Source organism: Kogia breviceps, chromosome 13 (assembly GCF_026419965.1).
Source record: "Kogia breviceps isolate mKogBre1 chromosome 13, mKogBre1 haplotype 1, whole genome shotgun sequence".
NCBI classification, from domain to species: domain Eukaryota; kingdom Metazoa; phylum Chordata; class Mammalia; order Artiodactyla; family Physeteridae; genus Kogia; species Kogia breviceps.
The window spans coordinates 73,152,070-73,175,590 of NC_081322.1; the positions used below are offsets into that span (position 1 = coordinate 73,152,070).

Sequence of the window (23,521 nt, forward strand, 5' to 3'; positions counted from 1 at the left end):
ATCAGCTGGTTGATAGAAAAATGGGCTCTCAGACTGTTCAATAGCTTTGAAGTTGGAAAAAATCATAGAACCAGAATGGAGATAGCACACTGTCTGGTTATCATTTCAGGGAAACGAGCATTTCTTTATTTCTTAAATATTCAGAGAGAAGTACTCTTTGAACACCACAGTATTTATTGAGGTGGTAGATTTCATGAAATATAAAAGTTAGTTGTCTTTTCCTTGGGGGTCTCTTATTATCTACTTTCTGTAGTTGGTTGGAGGCTAATACACCAGGTGTATCAGCCAGCAAGAGTTGTATTCGTTTTCTACTGCTGCCTTAACAAATGATCACAAAGTTAGCAGCTTAAAATAACATCCAGTTCTTATCTCACAGTTGTGTAGGTCACAAGTCTTGGTGTAACTGGCCCAACTGAGTCGTGTGGAGTGTCTCACAAGACTCTGGGGAAGAATCCTTCCTAAGCTCATTTAGCTTGTTGGTGGAAATCTGTCCTTTGCAGCTTGTCCTTGTATCTTTTCTGCCTGTCAGCTAGCAGTTGTTCTTATAGGTTTCCCACATACTTTGTCCTGCTTTCCATACGACTGCTTCAGCAAGGATCGGTCAAATCCCTCTCTCTCTTCAGATCTCTCCAATTCGTCTTCTGCCACACTTCTCTGACTCCAGTGAGCCAAAGTTCTCTGTTTTTAAGGCTCTTGTGGGTTAGATTGGATCTACCTGGACAGTCTAGAATAATCCCCTTATTTTTAAGCCCCTCAACCTTAATTACAAAATACCTTTGCCATGTAACATAACACTCACTGGTTCCAGAGATCTGGACGTCTCTAAGGGGCCCTTCTGCCTACCACAAGAAATTAAAAGCTATCACTCCTTATCCATTTTCAGAACATATTGTCTTCATGAAAGACACTTTTAGAATTTTAGTTAAATGATCTTGGAAATATAACCTCTCTGAGTAGTAGTTGCTGGCAGTTGAACAACACTGATTTACCTTAAATATGTGCTTACTGGTTGTTTTTTTGGATTCTCTCCTAACATGAGTAACAAGTCTTTTGCTCCATCTCTCTTGTGGTTCTTTAGGACAGTGATCAGGAAAGAAATTGCATACAGATTGTATTACATTTCCTGGTGGTGATGTGGGCAGGCATAGATGCTGAATCATCTGGCATCATTTGGTAGGATTCAGCTGGTAGGAGAGACTCTGGTCATATGATAAGAGACCATTCCTGTCACTCAGGATGTGTTGCTCCCAGGAAGGAGTTAATGTTCTCCTCACATGGGTGCAAGTAATGGCTGCAATGTCTACAGCTGCTCAAAGACCCTAGAGACAAAATCCTAAATCCTGAGCTGCTTATTCTTACATCCATGGTTTATTACTCATCATATTTTTTTGCCTAGGTCAAGCAAAAATCTCTGATATTCTTTCTCTCTCTCTCTCTCTTCCGCCCCACATGTTTATTTCATTCAAGTCTAGAAAAATGCAATGGGAAAATATCAAATCACACATTATTATTATAAAATCCTCGCTTTTCAGTCTGATTTTCTCTTCTTCCTCCCTTTGCCTTACTCGTCCTTTAGCCATTTCACTGCTAATTAGAACTTCTACCAGGAAGTCAACAGTGGCAGAGAGCGAAACATAGGTACATCTGACCCTAATTATTTGCCCCAATGTAAGGTTTAGGAAATGAGACAGTGAAAAACAGTGACCAGAAAGAATTAGGCTCTTCAGTCTTCCTTACTAGTCCCCAGAATGTCAGTGACAATCATGGGTAATTGGATGGCTTCATCGTCAGCCAGTGGATTACCTTTAGTGTGGAGATCTGCACATACTTCGAATTCATATTGCAAATGTTGGCATTTACCTAGATCATTCTTTCTTATTTTACAAGATGAGGAACCTTGACCCAGAAACATTTACTCTCTTGTGCGTAGCCACACAACACAAATACCATGTAAATTTTCTCATGCAATATCTACAAATTTGACCCTATTATCCTCCTGAAAACATATGGAGAAGCTAAGGCCAAAATTTGTTAATGACTTACAGTCGCACTGGTTAATATGAACAGGCTAAGACCAGAATGCAAATCTGCTGTTCTCTCTTCATATACACTTCCCATCAACTTATGTCTGGCCAGGTGTGGAAAAGTCCCAGGGAAAGCAGGTGTGCTGTAATAGAGTGGTTATATGGGGTGGAAAGCACCTGATGTATATTATCTGCATCGTCACATGCTATTAGTGTGCCATGATGTCTTTTTGTCCACTAATAAATCACCATAAGCTTGAAGCCTTTGTCTTGACAACCTAATTTTCTCTCTGGCCAAGACCATTCCATGATCCTGGTGATATATGACTAGACCTCATCCTTGAGTAAATTCCTGTGTAAAGAATTTCTCTTCATTTGAAATCTTCTTCCCTTTGGAATTCAGCCAAAATTTAATGAGAAAAATTATCTATTATGCAGTCTCACTCTTAAAGCAAATCTAAGTCTCCAGTTGCAAAATTCTTGTAGGTGCTATCTGCCTTCAGTTAGGAATAATTTAGAAATTGAATAAGAAATCCCTTTCATTGACTGACATCTTGCAGATTAAATCTGAAGCCTCTCGAACTTCATTACAGCTTCATGAATATTGTAAGGCTTTAAAACTTGGCTGTGGTTTTGAAACTCAGCCAAGAAGGTATTAATGCTTGTTAGAATTTGTATTTATGTAATGCCTTTTCTTCCAACTGATTTAAAGCACCTAGCACATTGTTTCAGTCTATCTCCATAATACGCATATGGGCTGTTAAGTGGAGGCTTCATTATTCCCACTTTATAAGTAGGAGGCGTAGGGGTCAATGACGTGACACCAACTAACAAAGGACACGTAATTTTCTATTACATATTTTCCAGCTCCGAATCCCTATTTGGGAAATCTGCTTTCACTAGTAACATGCCTCTTATTTGCATTACATTGCATTAGCTATGCATTAAATCTCTACTTCTTTTTCAGCCTTATTCCCAGCTCCTGCGACCCTCTCCCCTTCATTTGCCTACCCAATTGATTTCCATCAATAACTTCCTACTCCATCTCCTAGGGTATCATTCTTCATCTTTAAAGTGCATGAGAATCTCCCAGGGTACTCTGGCCTCAGTAATGGTGATTCTTTTTTAAATAGATCTAGGATGGAGCCCAGGAACCTTCATTTTAGAAGATACCTTAAAAAAATCCAATGCTGATAATAATTGAGAGAAGTGCCTCACAATCAATCCTGATGTGGAGTAGAAAAGCCAGGAAGAGTTTTAAAGTCTTGAACATATTAACTATGGTCTAGTACATTACAGGCCATTTGTCCTGTTACGTTTGTTGGATTTCTGAGAAGCAGAGCCAGAGGCAAAGATTCTTTTGCTAATAATATATTGAGGCAAGAGGACAGGGAGGGATTCGGGATAGGGCTGGGGAATAAGCTAGCAATGTCTCAGCTGGAGTCGGATCCAGTCTGATCCCACAAGGATGCTCAGGAATACAGACTGACCACAGAGTTAGCAAGGAGGCCAGTTTTTTGAACTTCAGAGTCAGTCATTGGCCAAGTTCTTAAATGGAGTCGGGACGGGAGGGAGGTGTGGTCTTCCTGATGAGGCATCTCCAAGTTGTCTGAGAGCAATTCTTCACAGAAGGCAGCTATGCGTTGTTAACCGTCACACTGCAGCATCTGGGGTATGTGTATTCTGACTGGTAAAGGTGATCTGGGCAGAGCACTAATAGTATCTGCTACAACCCTCAGCTCAACAAGAATCACCTTTATTCCTCCTAGTCTTGGGCTCCTGGCTTTATCATTTCCCCACCTTGAACCACCCAATCTAATACCTAACTCTATATATTTCTGTGTCTGAGTCCCCTCCCTTGTACATTCTATAGTCCCAGAGTTCCTTATATAATTGTTCTTAATAATCCCTTTCCTAGACAGAGAAATCCTGCCTTACAACCTGCCCATTGAAAGAGTGCTGACTCTGGCCACTGTCAGGTTGCAGGTATCTGCATGGCTCTTCCATTGCTTCCTATTTCCGAAGCCCCAACATGAGTTCTCCCTTTCCTGCTAAACTTATTTGCCTGACCCTGTCCCTAGTTTTAGGAGGGAATTCCACATTGCATAACTCCAGGGGCACAATTATTATTGTGTTCTCTGAGAACGATGCCTTCCAGAGATTTGTAATCTGGTAGCCCGGGCAATACTTCTTGGGTACAGGGTTATGCTTCCAGACTAGTTTTCTGCAGGCAGGATCTGGCAGCCCACTTCCCAGTTTCAGCCCCTCCCAGGCTCTCATCTCCCAGGTTCTGTCTGGAGATATCCATATGATATTAGGGATGCTAGGGATGTTTTTACTTCTCTATGCCTGTTGCTTTCTACTAAATTTCCTCTGAGGTTGTAAAATGATAAGTGGCCATCAGATGTTGTTACACACTCCAATATATGGCAAACTGATAATGAAATTGAATGTTTTAACAAAATTACTTGGTAGAGATATTGCTAAAATGTTCACAGGACAAAATAAACAAAGGAACTAAACTAAATGTGGAAAGAGGGGCAGAGATGTTAAGCCAGTTCCCTGAGATTGCTTCCTACACATGACTTGGCCTTTTCATAGAACTGTGCACTCTGAGGTGTCTGTGTGCTATGGCAGAAATCAGAAACACCACTTCTAGCAACTTTCCTGCCAGGAAATTCTTGTTCTAAAGACACAGCACAGTGATGTGCTTGGTACATCAGACTTATAGTTTGTACTTACTTGCAACAAAATTCACAAAAGTGAAAAAACTATAACTACTTGAAAATATTACAATATATATCATTATTTAAACTTAAAATAATGAGGAATTAGGAATACACAATTCAAAGTAATTCAAAAGGTTTACGCCCCCTTAGCAACCAAAGAAAACAAAAGGAATAATTTTGCATCTATCAAACTGTCAAATATTTTACAAAATGGTAGTAGGCAGTGTTGTTCAGGATGTGTTAAAATGGACACTCAAGTAAGCAGCTGATGATAGAATAAATGGTACAGTTGTTTTGGAGGAAAAATTTTCAATATGCGTCAAGAGTCAAAAGAAACATCTTGAGTGAGCAATTTTACTGCAAAGAATTTATACCAAGAAAATGATCGGATATGCAATCATACAAACATTTGTGTACAAACAAGAAAAGTAAAAACTTCCCTTATTTCTAACCCTTAACAGATCAAATATTAGTTAAATGCTAATATATATTTTTTTAAATATTTATTTATTTAGAGTAGTTTTAAGTTCATAGCAAAATTGAGAGAAAGGTACAGAGATTTCCCATATACTCCCTGCCCCATGCACAGCCACCCCCATGATCAACATCCCTCACCAGAGTAGTACATTTGTTATAATTTATGAACCTATGACACATCGTAATCACCCAAAGTCCCTAGTTTACATTAGGACTCACTCTTGGTGGTGTACATTCTGTGGGTTTGGACAAATATGTAATGACCTGTCTATTCGTATTCATCTCACCGCCCCCCATCCCCAGACTGTGTCAACCACTGATATTTTTACTGTCTCCAAAGTTTCGCCATTTCCAGAATGTCACATGTTGGAATCATGTAGTATGTAGTCTTTTCGGATTGGCTTCCTTCTCTTAATAATGTGCATTTAAGTTTTCTTCATGTCTTTTTATGCCGTGATAGTTCTCTCTCTTTAGCATGGACTAATATTCCATTGTCTGGATGTACGACAGTTTATTTAACCAATTGCTGGTATGTTTTTATCATGGAAGGTAACAGCCTCATTTGACTGACCTCTGTCAGGTATGCTATAAGTTGATTTTTTTCAATGGTGATATAACCCAAGCTCAAAGTTTGGAGGTTCAGAGAACAGAAAAGTTTGGGGTTGAGTGGACGTGAAAGAGATGGAGCAGGGTTGAAAGTACTTGCACCTGACAAGCTTAGGAATAACAAGACTTCTATGTGGCCTGCCCTCGCCTGTTTAAATTCTGAATTTTATTTGGGGCCCAAACCCCAACTAATAGGAAAGCATTAAGTTTGCTTTCTTTGCCTGCTTAGTTTGCCTGTCTTTCTCCGAACCTCATGGGTATCTATGGCTTAGAGTAAAACTCATGAATTCATGCATGTTTAAAATAGTCACTGATGTCTGGGCAACCATCTAGGAGATGAGTCCTACAAAGGAGTGATAGTACCAGGAAGAAGCCTGAGCCTTCAATGCTGAAAGACTATAGGAACTTCCTTTGACTTATGGCTTCAAGTCTAAAACTCTCTACTGGCTATTTAAAGTTCAATGAATAATAGCTGTTATTATTGTCATCTTTAGTAACTAAGTTAATAAAGGTGTGGATATTTACTGGCTCATCCACACTCGGTGTCCGCACCCTATCAATGTTTCTGCTACATAGGAAGCCCCTTTTTCCTTCTCTTTTCTTTACTCTGTGTCTTACCATTATTTAACAGCAGTCTTATGTCCACCTCCTGCATGAAGCTTCCCTATAATTCCACAGTGATTGATTTCTTTCCTCAATTTCTGTCTTGGAGAAATTTCAACTCTTTAAAATATACACATAGAGGTTGACAGGTGGAACATGTGCCATAGATGGCTGAGTCAGCGATTTTCAAAATGAGAATGCAATCACTGCAGTATTAAATTCTTATTCTGTTAAATAACCTAAAGCAATGAGCTGGCATTCTCATTTTAATTTTATTCTAAAAGCATTAAAAATCTCTATTATTCCAGGTACTGACATCTTCAGTCCTCTTCATCCCATCAGAGAACCAAATGGGTATGTGCCGTGAACAGCTCTCTTCCAACAGCACTCAGTCCACAAGCTTAAATACAGAACATGAATTTGGTTCTACCTTTTAAGAGATTTGAAGAACTTTCTCATTTACTGCTTCAGACTGAAATAATTGCCTGAACTCCCCCCCCTACATTTTGTGTTCCATTTTTACACAGCTTGTTATTTTATTCCTACAGAGGTTAAGAGCTCCTAATTTGACTAATATGTTAAATAGACACTTCATTTATATTAGTTTGTATTCAGTAATTTCAAGTAATAGCTTGTAGTCATCATATCAGGTTTCCTTTTGAGTGTTCTTAAATGTATCCTAGTCTCCATCAATAATTAAGCCTCAGATCATGATCCGATTCCTGAGCTGTCAGTCATTCACTATGAGAACAATTGAGATCATGTAGATGACAATTGTCTAACTCTTGTTATTGCATGAAAATGAGCAAGATATGATTTCATCGCAGGTAGAGTCTATTCTGACAAGATGATGGTGGTTTTGCAATTTTCAATAGGAATCGGGGATGTTTTATGGTGGCTTTCCTGCAGCAAAATGGCTCTCAGCCATCCTTGCTCTTTGCATCACAAGATGATCTGGACTTCTAAAGCTTGTATCTCCTTCACATTCAGGAAGCCAGACAAATAGAAACTCACCAATAAACAAGAATATCCTTTGGTACACAAAATAATGCTTTTCCCCCTGGACCAATGTAACTTGAAAATATCCACCAATGAATTTTTATGCTGTTCCAGTCTATGTGACTAGTTGTTGGGATTCTGATTCAGCAGTTGTGGAGGCAGAGAAATCATTGCTGCCTTTACTTTATAGTTATGTGAGCTTTCAGGGGGCATGACTGAAAAGTCAATGCTGAGTGTTCATAGAGAAGATGCTTTTAATGGTTTTCCTGTTGACCTCATCACTAAAAGAAGCTGTCATATTTGATCAATGTGGCAGTGTCATCCTGATCAATCTCTTCCTTGGTTTTCTCATCCCATATATTTCTGATCACCTACAGGGTGAATATACGTGCCTTGGTTCCAGTGCTCGTTTCTCAGCAAACTAATCTCTGTTTGGGCCTTCTTATCTCTAGTTAAGGGTAGAATTCACCTCTGCTGCCACCTTTTTCTTCCTAGCTGTGTAAGAAATCAGTGCAGGAGTACCAATGCCACATCTCTAAGCCCACTCAGAATGCTGTGACAGCTCAGCATGCCCTGTGTTAAGTAGAAAGCTTCCTCTTTCTATGTTAAGTTCATTTGAAGAATGCTGCAAAATATCAGGCCTTAAAATAGTACCGAGCTTTGAATGCACACATACAGTTGTTTAATCCAAAGCATGTGCAAACATACACACACACAAGTATGCATAAACACATGGTAATAAAGAGTTCTGCTATCACTGAATTTTACACCCAGAGCCAGACTTGCCCTCAAATAACACAGGCTTTGGTATAAATCAGCCTAGATTTCTTCTACCTTTACAATGAGTTACAGGTATCTTTTGTTCGTTCCTTTAATCTATCCTTGGTTGTCACTAACCCTGTCCATCAATTCTGCTATCTGAGTTTTGAACCTCAGTGGTTAGTGGGTGCCAAATTCTCTGCACTCTTCCTTCTTTCTAGAGTTGGCTACTCTTTTATGGGTGTTTGAGAATCAGGTAGATACATTGAAAGGTGGGGAGGCACACCTATTTTATCTAAATTCCACATCCTAATTGAAGTTAATTGTCTTTATTACACTAGAAAAAGTTCAATCTGAGTACAAAAATGAACAAGTGCACTTGTGTACACTTGTACACTTGTACACAAGTGTAGACGAAGAATCATCTTGACCCCATCTGTGTTTGTCTCATATCCTCATCTAAGAATAAGTTGAAACCACCAGGGAAAAATCCTGATATGTTGTTCAATTATTTCAGTAGGACTGAATCCCATGATTGAGGCATCATCCAAGTAGGGTATAACACCCGACATCCTAGAAAGCACTACAAGAGTCGCATAGTCAACAGAAATATTGTCTCAGAGATGCTAAATTCCACATGTTCTCAAGTGCACTTTTTTTTAAATTTAATTTTTACTTTTGGCTGCGTTGGATCTTCATTGCTATGCACAGGCTTTCTCTAGTTGCACCGAGCAGGGGCTACTCTTTGTTGTCGTGTGCGGGCTTCTTATTGTGGTAGCTTCTCTTGTCGTGGAGCATGGGCTCTAGGCACGTGAGGGCTTCAGTAGTTGTGGCACGCGAGCTCAGTAGTTGTGGCTCGTGGGCTGTAGAGCACAGTCTCAGTAGTTGTGGTGCACGGGCTCAGTTGCTCCAGGGCTTGTGGGATCTTCCCAGACCAGGGCTCGAACCCGTGTCCCCTGCATTGGCAGGCGGATTCTTATCCACTGCACCACCAAGGAAATCCTCAAGTGCATTTTTGACGAGTGTGTTTTGATAAGCTTAGCAAAGTTAGTTTGCAAAGACTTGACCCCAGCAGTCTAAGTTAGCAGACTAGGTTAACTACAGGTACTGAGCATGGGTGTTGCTTGAGAGAGGTCCTTGTGATACTCTGGAACTTCTTCAAAGTCTGTTCTTATGTGTGGCTTCCAAACTGATATTACCAACCAAGACCATATGACTGCCTCAAGGGCCACTTATTTAATTAGATTCTTCAGTTAACTTTCTATGGGTACTTCCCCTTAGAAGAAGATTTACTTTCAACTTTTTAAATGCATGGACTACATTTATGCCCAGAAGAATTGACCCTCCAGCAGTCTGGACCCTCAGATAAAACCCTGGGGAATCAGTTAATCATTTCTTGTGGCTGAGGGTCATAGAATCTAGAATATTGATTCTTAATGATGGTTTTCCTCCCAAATGATTTTTATCTGTTGGATTTAGCCTTCTCTATGGAGTGTTGAATGGAGCATCTATAGGAAAAACTCATGCAAAAAAAATTCTGCCTCTATATCAATATCATCCGTGTGAAATAAATCATGACAACCTCACCATGTGATGAAATGTGTGGATGTTCTCTTTATAGATTACATATTATCTACAATCGGGGCGAGTTTCATTCTGCACACATGAACATTTATTAATATAGCATCAAATGCAATCTGTCCATGAGCCTGCTGAGTGAAATGTCACTCTTGGGTTACAACTGAGCAAGAGAAAGGGCAACATAGCACTTAAGAGTGAGAGCTCTAGAGTCAGCTGGCTGTCAGGCTAGTCACCACCACTGTCCAGCTGTGTCATCTTGGACAAGTCCTTGGATTTTCCATTAGTAAGCTGGACATAGTAATATCACCCATTTAATAAGTCATCGTGAGGTGAATAGATATTATATGTAAAGCACCTGATTAAGTTCCTGTCACATAGCAAGCATTCAATCATGTTACCTCTTGTTACCTGACACTAGTCCAGGTTGGATGCTAATGTTTGTATATTTTTAAAAAACAAAGTTTGTATTTTAGAAGAGTTTTCAATAAAAGTTGCAAAGGTATATCAGAGAGTTCTCAAATACCCTGCGCTCAGTTTCCCCTGTTGTTAGCATCTCATATTGCTATGCTACATTTGCCACAATTAATGAGCCAACATAGGTGCATTACTATTGACTAAACTCCATATTTTTTTTCTTATCTCATCAGTTTTCCTTTTTCTGTTCCAGGATCTCATCCAGCATATCACATTATAGTTATTTTTCATGTCTCTTTGGCTCCTCTCAGCTGTGATAATTCTCAAATTTCCCTTGTTTTTGATGACCTTGACAGTTTTTAGGAGTACTGATCAGGTATTTTGTAGAGTGTCACTAAATTTGAGTTTGGCAAACGTATTTCTCATAGTCAGACTGAGATTATGAGTTTTGGGAGGGAGACCCCAGAGATGAAGTGTCTTTCTCAACACAATGTACGAGAGTACACCCTATCAATTTATCACTGATAATGTTAACATTGATCACCTGGCTAATGACGCATTTACTAAGTTTCTGTTTCTATCTTTGTTTTTGTACTGTACTCTTTGAAAGCAAATCACTAAGTGCATCCCACGCTTAAAGGGTGTGGAATTATGCTCCACCTTCTTGAGGGCAGATTATCTACATAAATTATTTGGAATTCTTCTGTACAGGAGATTTGTCTCTTCCCCATTAATTTTTTAATTTAATTCTTTATTTATATCAGTTGGACTCAAGAGTATTTATGTTTTATACTTTGGCTTATAATCCAATACTATATTATTGATTTTCTTGCTCAAATTGTCTCAGCTTGGGCCATTGGGAGGTCTTTTATTTGATTCTAGTGTTCTTTTGACATATCTCTATTGTTTTATTTTTTAAGCAACTTCCTTATTTTCTGGCACTACAAGGTGTTTCAGGCTCATCTTGTATACTTCCTGCCCCAGCCCTACAACTGGTTATTTCTCCAAAGGCATTCTGATCGTCTTTATTAGAGAATGGTGTTAGAATCCAAGATCTGGGCACTGGGCATGCTCGTTATGATTGGGGTGTTTTTGCTTCAGTGGGCAGAGTTGGGAAGTATATAAATATATACCAATCCACATATAAACATATGTATGATTATTTCTATATTAATTCATCAGTATATATATTAAGCTAAATTTAAATTCATACTTATGCCTTTACCTGGATTCCAGTACCACATGGTTTATTCTAGCTTTTCCCCTTTGCTTATCAGTATCCTTCCCCACTCCAACTGTGATAAACTTGGATTCTATCATCTGTCATCCATTTATTCATTTTTTCTGTTTTGCTTTTTGGTTTTTTTTGGCCACACAGCTTGTGGGATCTTAGTTCCCCAACCAGGGATCAAACGCGAGCCCCCAGCCCTCCTAACCACTGGACCACGAGGGAATTCCCTATTCATTTATTTTTTCAACCTTGGTATATGTGTAGAGCCATTTCAGCATTGTTTACCCATACCCTATGATAAACAACTTTACCAGTTAGAATATAGAGCTTATATTCTACTCCTGAATATAATTTTAATAGATTTGGATCAGCCCTGTGACCTCTCAAGGAGTCCTTCTTAATGAATCTATTTTTGGCATTCTTGTTTCTGTAAATATGCCCTACACAACCTGAGCAGAGTGATTGACATATCCAAGCAGATTTGCATAAAGTCTGAACCCTGTATGTGTTTTAGCAATAGACCCTGTTCAGAGCTTTTTGCCTGTATGTGCTTGACAACGTTAATCTTAGGAGCTACTCTTAATTTCTGTGACAGATATTGATTGAAGTCTCACTAGCCATGAGTTCCAATTAGGCTCTTAGGAATTCCAAATTTGATTCTTTCAAGAGATGCTGTTGGGAGACACCACATAAAAGGCAATATGTCATTCAAGAAATCCCAACCAACATTGGGACAGATAGTATTTTGGTCTACATGAGCTGTTAATTCTACATAAAATATCAGTGTAAAATATCAACTAAGAGTGCCCTGCAGAAATGAACCTTACATGAAAATCCACAGTATATCTCATTCTTAGGTGATGTGGGCATGGTAATAAACATTATGGCCTGTATTTAAACCTGTATTTAATCCTGTGCAGGACATGGAAAGCTTCTATTCCAAGTTTCCATTTTATCACTTGGCATATGAATTCCAGGAAAAAGGCTAAAGGATAGGATATCCTTAATATATCCCAAAGTAGACTTTTTTAATGGTACAGCATTTTGTCAAGTTATAAATACTGTACTGTATTAATCAGAAGTCAGTCATAAAAGTGGATTTGCAATACTAATGCCATATAACTTTTAAGGTTTTGTTTTGTAATAAACAAGACCCTATATTGGTTATCAGAAGATGCTGGTAGACTCTAATAGGTCAGAGATAAGTAGATTTTTCACAAATAGTTCTTATATTTCTGCAAAATCCACTCTGACTTATTAGCTCAATCTAAACACTGAAGCATGAAACTAGAGATACTACAAAAGGGAACTTGAAATGGACCCTAATAGCATTCAATCATGGAACTACCTTACATTTGTAAAAGAAAGCATGTTTCCTATCACCCATAAATAAGTAGACGTGGAGCTATGAGCATAGATATGCCTCCTTAGCATTTAGAAGAGACCAAGATGAATAGGCTTGGCAAGGATTTTGACCCAGCAGGTTGTTGAGACAGGAGTTGGTTCCTGATTAACAACAGCCTAACTTCCCACGTTGGCTAAAGCAGCCAGCTCTCTGTAACAGACTCCTTCTCTATGATTACCTGCCAAATGCTTACTGCAGACCTGTGGGGAGTGGTTTATAACTCCATGACACTGTTTTGTGCCAGATCAATAAAGGCAAAGGCACATGAGAAGTTGCCCTTATTTTCTCTCCGTAGAGAAACAAAGAGCCCCACAGTTCAACTGAATGTTACTGACTAATCCTCAGCATCACTTGAACTCTCCAGGGATTGTCCTCATTTGTTTTTCACATAACACTACAATTTTTTGAAATATGAATTAGCTAAAATGCAATTGTATTTTCAGGGAATTGAAGGCTTACCATACATTATCAGCAATTTGCAGGGAGTCGGCTGTGTGTGTGTCATATAACTGGGGGATTTCTCTCTTTAGCAATAGATTGTGATGATGTATTTAGAAAAATGTCTGTATTGTTCACATATGTTAAAACCAGGTGGGTTTAGGCAATAGAAATTCAGCTAATAACACACACTCAAGTAAATGATCCTTACTTTCTTCTTTTCCTTCCTACACAGCAGTTAATTTACATTTTAATAAATGGAATATAAAATAATGGAGGGGTCATATTTTTCTGTGATGTGAACTGAGAAAATTTTTAGGGAAAGAGGAAAGTATAGAGTCAGAGGGAAAAAGGACTTCAAAGATTTTAAACTTGAGCATGAACAAGGCTGGACTGTTGTGAATCTTACCACAAATTCTTCCTGGAAAAGCATAAGAAAAATTTAATAGCCAGGCCTTCAGGAAAACTTGACGGCACTTTAGTCCTTTGAGGTCATTATTTTAAAAGTGACCTGATTAATTTTCTCTCAATTAATCTGATACTCAGGTCATTTAAAGTAACATGAATTTCATTTTCTTTGCTTGATACGTTAACAATATAAAACAATTACAGTTCTTTCTATTTTGATCTGAATGGAGATTGTATCAAATTATGTGTTGAATATATAATGCTCTCCGATAAAAAGAAGCAGTGGAGAGCTACAAAAGCCAAGAAACCAGAAGAATGTTTTCTCCAGGGACAGTTATGTTTACTAATGTTTCCCAAAACATTTCCTTGTTAAGATGAGATAAAAGAATGCGTGTTTTGTTTCTTTTTATTTTGAATTTAATGCTGAGAGTCTAGATTTTAAAAGGCAACACAACTAGACCTACATGCGTAGTGGTAAGGTTGTACTAATTAAATAGAAAGAATAGGCATCAACAAAAGTACTCTATTGGAGTTCAACATTCTTTCAATTTATTTTCTACGTTTTTCCACTTTGGACATTCAAACTGGGACGATATTACTAAAAATTCAGAACTAACAAACATCAAATTAATTGTTTTTCCTAAGTGATGTCTCATTGTCTGTTACAGAACTGCTCCAGCAGTTGGGCAGGGCTGCTATTTTATGCATAGTGCCACGTGGCAGGGACCGGGTCCAGCTCTGGAGGCCACTGCCTCTGTCCTTGGTAGCTGTGTGACCTTGAATTCAGAACCCCTGGGATTTCAGTGGCACAGCCAATGTATTTCCTTCCCAAATTTGAACCCAACTAAGGAGTAGACCCAGGAGAGAAACAGATGGTTATAAAATATAAGATATGTTTTATTAATAATGTGATTGCATACATAGAAAGCTCAAAAGAATTTATAAGAAATTAGAATTAATAAGTAAATTTGGAAAGCTTGCAGGATACGAGGTTGAAACACAGATATCAATAGCATTTCTCTATACTGGCAACAAATAATTTAAAAAATTTTCAAGTACACCAATTGTAGTAGTACCATAAAAATCAAATACCTAGTATCTGCATACTGAAAAATTACAAAATATTGCTAGGATAAATTAAGGAAGCTCTAAATAAATGGAAGCCTCTGGAAATGCTCTATATCATGATATGGGGAGCAGTTACATGGGTATGTACATATGTAAACATTTATTAATAAATTAATAAACATTTATTAATATTATAATGTACAGTAAAAATTTCTGCACCATATGTGAGTTATACCTCAGTGAAGAAGTTTTTAAAAGTTAACAAAAAAACTAACTGACAAACAAACAACAACAAAAATCACAACAAACTGGATTAGGGACATGGATCAGATATGACCACAATAGACTTTTCAATGCTAGATTAACCTGTCTGGCCTACTGGCACAACTGTCGACTACAGCCCACATTTACCAAAGGCTGGAGAATCAACCACAACCTTTGAGAATTGTCAAGTGCAGGCCTCCAGACGAGAGAGATAAGGGCTGAGCTAAGCATGCCCAGTTTCTTTTCCTCAATTCTGCAAAAAGGTGAATCACTCCACTCTTCCCATTGAGTAAGACAAGAGGCCTGAGGTGGTACTAAGTAAGAATCTCTTCACAAAGAAGCATTAATAGAAGGGAAAGGGAAAGGAGAATATTTCTCCCCAATCGTGATTTCAATTATCTGTGCTTTAATCTTCTCATTTGTAAAATGGTGATAATAGAACAAAACTCATACAGTTTTGTAAGAATTAAAAAAAGATAGCAAATGTAAAGGACTTTGCTAAGTACCAATAAGTGTGGAATTGGAGAAGCAAAGCATAGGAACTTTAGAGGGGGGAAAACATCTTCAGAAAGATAATCTGATCGACTTGTGGTATTTTTTAGACTAGGAAACTGAGACTCAAGGAGGTCTAGACCCTTGTCCAAGTTCCATGGCTAGTTGGATATGTATTGTTGATATATTATAGCAGAACTGCCTCTAGTGTTACTGCCTGCAAGTTCATGTGCCCAATGCACAGTGAGGCCAAACAAACTGAAACATCAGTTTGGAGCTGAGAAAGGTTTATTGCAGGGCCAAGCAAGGAGAACAGGTGGCTCATGCTCAAGAAAAACCAGAACTCACCAATGGTTTGCTGGGGAGAAGTTTTTATAGGCAAAATTTGGGGTGAGGGCTACAGGGTGTGTGACTTTCTTCTGATTGGTTGGTGGTGAGGTTACAGGAAAGTGTTCCAGGAATCTTGTTCTCAGCCTGAAGTTATTGTCCTCTACCTGGGTGAGGGTCTGCCTGCAGAAGAACTGGAAGATATTGTTATGTATATCCCTTAAGGAGGAACCAGGACCCTGCCCCGTGGCTTCACTATTGTTTCTTTTCTTTTTTTAATTAAAAAAAAATTTTATTGGAGTATAGTTGCTTTACAATATAGTGTTAGTTTATACTGTACAGCAAGTGAATCAGCTCTATGTATACATATATCCCCTCTTTTTTGGATTTCCTTCTCATTTAGGTCACCACAGAGCACTGAGTAGAGTTCCCTGTGTTATACAGTAGGTTCTCATTAGTTATCTATTTTATACATAGTATCAATAGTGTGTATATGTCAATCCCAATCTCCCAATTCATCCCACGCCCCCCTTGCCCCTTGGTATCCATACATTTGATCTCTATGTCTGTGTCTTTATTTCTGCTTTGTAAATGTTGTAGAGACATGGATGGACCTAGAGACTGTCATACAGAGTGAAGTAAGTCAGAAAGAGAAAAACAAATATCGTATATTAACGCATAAATGTGGAATCTGAAAAATTTGTATAGACGATCTTATTTATTTGCACTACTGTTTCTTGACTGCTCCTCCTTTGTTTTTGCATTCCCTCCCTTCCCCGATAAGCAATTGTTTGAGTCTGCACTTTGGAACTCAGATAAGGTCAAGGAGGCTGAATGAAGCCTATTTCTTTCAAACAAGAAACTGGGGACATGAAAAGAATTCATAGCCAGGAGAGCCCCACAGGGTCCTGCTCCATTTCACTAGGTCCCAGGTGTTTAAGTGCCTAGTCCCGAGCTCTTTCTTTCTGTTATACCACTCTGCTGAATAACCATCCTAAATGGCAGCAGATGGAATTGCCAGCCCTTCTCCCCACCACCATAGATTTCCTGTTTTTAGAAGGTACACAGTCTCTTCCTACCCTCATGGAGTCTGTGTGTGCTGCCATACTCAGGCAGCAATTTATAGCCCTTGTGTTTTGCAATAAGACAAGATTACTATTTAGAATCAAGGTAGCTATTTTCACAATCTGCTGTGAGGTAGTTAGGAAGGTATTCTTTTGAAGGTAAATAAACACAGTCAACTACAATTATTTGATTCCATTTAGTATATTAGAAAATTTAGTAGTTTAATGATACCCTAGTGGCCGTTAATGGTTAATGCATCACAGAAAATGAATCATAAAATCCCCTTCTTACTAATAACTCTGAGACTAGTGTTATTAAAAAGGCACTAAACCCTAGGGAATCAGAGTGTTTTCACCTTCCCACCAAGTGACAATAATATTAGTTTGGATTCTCTATTCATTGGTCATGAAAATATAGGATCTTTGGGCAGAAGGAAAACCTGTATCATATTCTGTTTGTTTGATGATAAATTCTTGCAGCATCATCTGGGACTGTTGCTATGGCAAAGAAAATGGTCCTGTAAAGGCCAGGTGATTTTCTAACTCTGTCACACCTTCCCAAATGCTAGTTCATTGTGAACTGGGGTAGTAGCTGAAGAGAGACTTCTTGCTGATGGGAGGTAGCATCCCCTTCATGTGCAGACCCAGGGGACTGGCAGGGTAGGGAAGTGCATGTGTCACTTTAGATTTACACAAACACACAAGCTGTTTGTGTTTACTTGGAAATGGGTTTGAGTTACAAATATTCCCTGAAAACATGTGCCTAGCCTCCTGGTTTTCTGTATGATAAATACTGACAGGATGAGCTTCTTTGTCTTAATTTGCAGTTAATAGATTGAGTGCTAGTACTTCTGGGCAGAGAGAGAGACAGCTGTGCACTTTGGAACAATCCCAGGGAGAAGACCTCAAAAAGCTTGAAAATGATACTGGTGCACAGAAGGATGCCTTGTCCTCAGTCGCCAGAAAAGTGTCTCTTCTGTAGACTTCTATATCTACACCCACATTTCTGCCAACTTACAGAAAGAGCAAGTATCAAGGGGGCATTTTGATACCATTGCTCTTTCCTCACTTATAAACGGTGGGATTCATGTCTCTTTGGCAGGATTATCATGATATCATTATTTGAGTATGGTATATAATAAACACAAAAAATAGTAGCCAGCATTACTATTAATGTGTATATTTCCCGTTAAAATAAGATAAATGTAAAATTAGTTTAAATTAAGAATATTCCACTGATTGTTTATTGTGTATATGTATCAATAAATATACATATGTATACATAAATGTATATATATTTACATGTGTTATTTTATATATTTTTCATATATATATATACACACATATCTTACTCATAACATCAGTAAATAGATACAATTGGAAGTCAGCATGGCTCAAGAAACACGTCACCATTTGACCAGTTTGCCTTAATTACACCGGTGTTTCTGGAATAATTATTACTCACTTCACTCACAGAAGTAACCGAGTTTGGACAATAAGTTATATGATAGTCCTAAATAAGGATCAAAAGGAAAACATTGATCTCAAAGAAATCTAAGACCAGTTACAGCCCCAATGCTGATGAGTAAGGCATCCACTAGAAAAGATAGCTTAAGAAATTTGTACTGGGGACACCAAAATAATTTTTAAAATATATAATACATCTTTAGTAGCATTTATCAAAACAAAAACACAACAACAGACTCAGTGGTCATAAGGTTTGTCCCTAAAAGAGAAAAGAACGCATATTTTTTAACAGTTTGCTCCTAGGGTTGACTTTAATAGCTGCCACTTCAAGTAGATGGTTTTAGTAGAACCGTTTAAGTAGCTGCTAGAACCCTTTCAGTTACTGCTGCGTTGAAGGTTATTTTGCCATCCAATTTTTGTCTATTTTTTTTCTTCTTTAACTCCTGGTAATTTCTCTAACAGCTTTAACATTTAGCTCCAGCACTTGCAAGTTTCAGGCTGTATTTAAAGGCTCATTTAAAACTTACCAGACCGATGGCATTAATTTGTCTCTTTTATATCCCAATATAAAAAAGAGTGAAAGCAAACTAACATTTAAGACCCAGGGGTTCTGGGTGGCAGACATAAGTTACCTTATTTCAATGACTTTGCAGTTTTTTCAAGGAGGGTGTTTGCTTTCTGCTTTACATACCCTTCTAGACTTATTCTGTGCAGTTTGATTTTAAAATGCCTCTTCTGCCTCTCTTACTCTTATTTCCTCTTGGGAAGTGTTCTTTCAATTAGGAAAATATTACTTTAGCAAATCACACTTTTAACAAGTTCTTGGGCTTCCCTGGTGGCGCAGTGGTTAAGAGTCCGCCTGCCGATGCAGGGGACACGGGTTTGAGCCCTGGTCTGGGAAGATCCCACATGCCGCAGAGCAACTGGGCCCGTGAGCCACAACTACTGAGCCTGCGCGTCTGGAGCCTGTGCTCCGCAACAAGAGAGGCTGTGACAGTGAGAGGCCCGCGCACCGTGATTAAGAATGGCCCCCACTCGCCGCGACTAGAGAAAGCCCACGCACAGAAACGAAGACCCAACGCAGCCAAAATTTTAAAATAAATAAATAAATAAAATAAAATAAAAAGTTCTTATTAAGCAACACTGGAAGATGAGTTAAAATTGAATTTGTCCCCCCTTCAACCTGGCCTGGGTATTTTGTATCTCATTCTTAAGGTAGATGCATATGTACCCTTTTTACATTTTCAACTATACCTAAATAGATTAGCCTTAACTAGAACTCTTTGTAAATGTCTTGTTTCATCTCAAGCTCAACGTCAAAGTCAAAACTCTTTGCCATTTCTTCTAAGTACTTCAAGCTCTCTAAGTTCCCAAGATACTCTGTTATTCTCCAGCCCAGACACCTTAGGGTTCCGTGACCTATTTAGGCTGTCACCTGTGACATAGGTGGAAATGATTGCAGAGTATTTGAAATTCACAGGTAAAGCTAAAGGTTTAGATTAATTGTGTAGTATGACTCTTCCATCAAGAATATTTCTGTACCACCAACCGTATAGAAGAAGAAATTCATACTACCTAGTTCTTTTTACTCTAGGTTTTTTTGGTTCTAGAGATGATAAAATTAGTGGAATCATCAAGAGAAAATATTGGGGTTTAGATAATGCACAGACTGATTTACAATGGATTGTGGATTGTCACAAAGGATATAAAAAATGCTTTTCCAGGACTGTGATGTAGGGAGACTTTTAATATAAGTCTCTGTGAACCTAGAGGAAATAAGAGCTATTTTCATTGCTCCTTAAGGATTTCCTTGCAATATGTGAAAGTTCTTTATTTTCACCTCTGTGGCATTTGGTTTATATGTTATAAAGCTGTTATTGAATTCAGAAAATAAAATTGAATAAACTATTTGAAGATAGAATACACTAGAGATAGTCACAAATACAAAGCTTGAACAGGTAGGTTTGGCTTTCCCTTCTTCTGAGAGCCCTGAAAAGCATTTGAGAATTAAACATGCAGGTTTCGACTTCATTACTGCAACCTTTGTAGTGATCTGTTTTTATGTTGCAGGCAATGAAAGCTTAGAAGAAAACTATGTCCAGGACAGTAAGATGGGGTTTGTCATCAATGCCATCTATGCCATGGCACATGGGCTACAGAACATGCACCATGCCCTCTGCCCTGGCCATGTGGGCCTCTGTGATGCCATGAAGCCCATCGATGGCAGCAAACTCCTGGACTTCCTCATCAAGTCCACGTTCATCGGTGTGTCTGGAGAGGAGGTGTGGTTTGATGACAAAGGGGATGCTCCTGGAAGGTAAAGCAGTCTTTTCCATAATGGATCTGAATAACCCTGTGATCCTCTTCGAGCCAGACAGATGGATACTCTGGCTTCCTTTGGTTCCATGGTTTCTGGGTGCCACGAGGATAGACGAAAACGAGGATAGATGCAAACGAGGATAGACGCAAACGAGGATAGACGCAACGAGATAGCTAAAAAGAAAGGGCTAATGTTAGATGGAAATTACATTATAAAACATTGAAGAACTTCTTATTGGTAAATACCCACAATCCTGCATCCTACCAGTGCCACCTCCCTACCTCCCCACCCACACATACAGCTATCATCCCTGGTCTTCCCTTAGAATGCCTGGGACCTCCCTGCAAGCCCAAGATACTAAGGAGATTACACCTGACCAGCAGGACCCTCCCTGGCACTGCCAACATCAGGTCAGCCTCCTTCTAACTGATTAGTCCCAATACTATACCGGTTGTGGAATATTTTAATATTATTCCTGCTTAAAGAGCTTAATATATGACAAGAACCAAGTCTTACATATGTATCCCTTTTTTTCAGGTTAACTTATGTTCCTGCTAACATGTTTCTTGGAACAAGAAAGAAAAGAATTTTCTGTCTGGTATTGAGTCTCTATGCCTTCCAAAGAATTAATCAAGAAGCAAAGGAAAATTAAATCTAACTAACTATATATATTTTTCCCAAGTCATTGTATATACAGTCTCTTCTGCAACACTTGCTTTTATAGTACCAGTTAGCTCATATGTAATTGGTATGCAGAGAATGATATCAGTATAAACAGTAGTTGTGTTCTTTCACGGGAATTTTCTTAGGCAAAGGATGATCAGAATAGTGGGATAAAAATTAAAACCTGCAACAGGAAAGAAAAAAGGCCCTCAGTCTGGCTACTGCACAGTGCGCCCACAATCTTTTTTTTTTTTTTCCTCCTAAGCCCTGTTATCTTTCATTACATAACTTTGCAAAATGAGAGATTTTAGAAAAGCATATGTTGTGATAAAACTGATCATCAAAAATCATTTAATCCTCATCGCTATAGGCATATCATTATCTTCTTTTACAGATGATAAAACTGAGTGTCAGAGAAACTAAGAAACTCACCTAAAGTCACGCAGAGAGTAGCTGGTAGAGGCAGTGCAGTCCTAATCTGACACTTGTAATCTTTTTGCCACATCGTGCTGCCTTTTAGCTAATCCTAAAATTAGGCAACGTTGCTGGCAACCTTCTTAATGTCATTTCAAATGTACTGTAAGAGACTATTTGACCCTAAATAATTCTCCACATATCTCTTCCTTTCTTGTAAGCTTAAAGTTCTACGTTTAGAGAGTGCTTTGCGGGGCCTAAGTGGATTCTCCCTGTCAAAATCCAACAGCTCCAGGAAGGATAAATGCTATAAGTAATACTCAGCAATTAAAGCGATGAATTTATCAGATTCCTTCCAAGCTGCCAGTGAGGTGGGAGCAGCTTTAGTTGAAAATGAGAGTGGGAAGGATAGAATGATGCAGGGCCTGGGCGTGTGGAAAGCTTCCAGGAGCTGAGCACCTTAAGAAATGGTACCAGAGGAAAAAGTGATTCAGAGCAGTGACCGCCACCCCCTCCCCCCTTTAAACCCGTGGTTGTAATCCTGGCTTCTACTGGAAACTAGATTCTATCAAGGATTGGATGTGGAATGGAAACCTTCCTTATGATTCTATAACATACACAATGTGCCTAGGACAGGGCCAGATGCATTTCCCACACAGCGTAGACATGTTACCTCCTCCTCTCTCTATTTGTAAACTATCCAAAATATAGTCCCACAATTTTAGCTTGTTTCTCCTTCATCTTTAATTACGTATTTAAATCAAGAGTTTTCCCCTGGGTCCCTTTTCAAGGATCATTTCCACAGGCTTGAAATTGGTCAGCTTCATCTGTATTCAATTTCTATTTCAACCACTTCCCTTTGTTTCTATCTCCTGTCACACTGTCATTCATGCTTTTGTTCCCTCTTGTAAATATTTTAGTTAATCATCATGCAACATAGATTGAATGCATTGAAAGGATGCTGTAAAGTTGTAATTCACAGCATGAGGATATTCCAAATAACCGCCAACGTGCGAGAAGGGACTCTGGGGTCAAGAGAAAAGAGCAGTGTTCATTAACACACACAGCACTGGGGAAGGCCTCTTTTTAGTAAGTCAGTATTTTTCCCTTGGTATCTTCAAGCATTTTTTTTTCCTCCAGCTTTTGGGACTTTTTAAAAGTATGTTTTCATACCAAAATATTGTGAATTTTTCAGTTCCTTAATGCTAATTAAGTGTGAACTGATTTCGCCTGTTGAAATGAGGAAGTTGAAATAAAAGTCTTAGGAAACTGATTTATAGGAAAAAGATATTCTAAAGCTAGCATTACACCTAAGCCTCCATGGAAAGTATGTAAGGAGATTTAACAATGTAATATGGAGTAAAACATAAAGATTAAAGGAAATGAAAAAGGGAATTACTCATACCAAATACTCACAGCAGGCTCTGTAACCAGAAGGAGTTTACAATGGAAAAATATTGGAGGTGTAGATTAGTGGCCTTGATCAGCAAGATGAATGCGAGCCGTCAGCCTACAGTTAATACCCACATGGATATCACTCAGAGAGCTACTCTGAGAACATTCTTGTTTGTCTCAGCAACCAGAGGAATGAGAACCCTCTATTAACCAAAAATCAGAAAGGAGAGAGGTGAATAACACGCTCTAGTTGCACCATTCTCTCTTCTCACTCCACGTAAGTTTTGTTCACCTGGAGAAGTAGGGGAAAGACTTCCTTTATGCCACGAGAGTCCCCTTTCCCTTTAGGGAGCTGCTATTTATAGAAACTGCC

General features: G+C 38.6%; 1 protein-coding gene across 3 annotated transcripts in view; it reads left to right on the forward strand.

The window, feature by feature from the left end:
• Positions 1-23,521, forward strand: part of GRM1 (glutamate metabotropic receptor 1) — a 371,221-nt gene that overhangs the window by 282,266 nt on the left and 65,434 nt on the right. For all 3 annotated transcript variants that reach the window (XM_067010975.1, XM_059035994.2, XM_067010976.1), the window contains exon 5: positions 20,427-20,673. In XM_067010975.1, the coding sequence (XP_066867076.1) occupies positions 20,427-20,673 (247 nt within the window). The remainder of the gene's footprint in view (positions 1-20,426; positions 20,674-23,521) is intronic.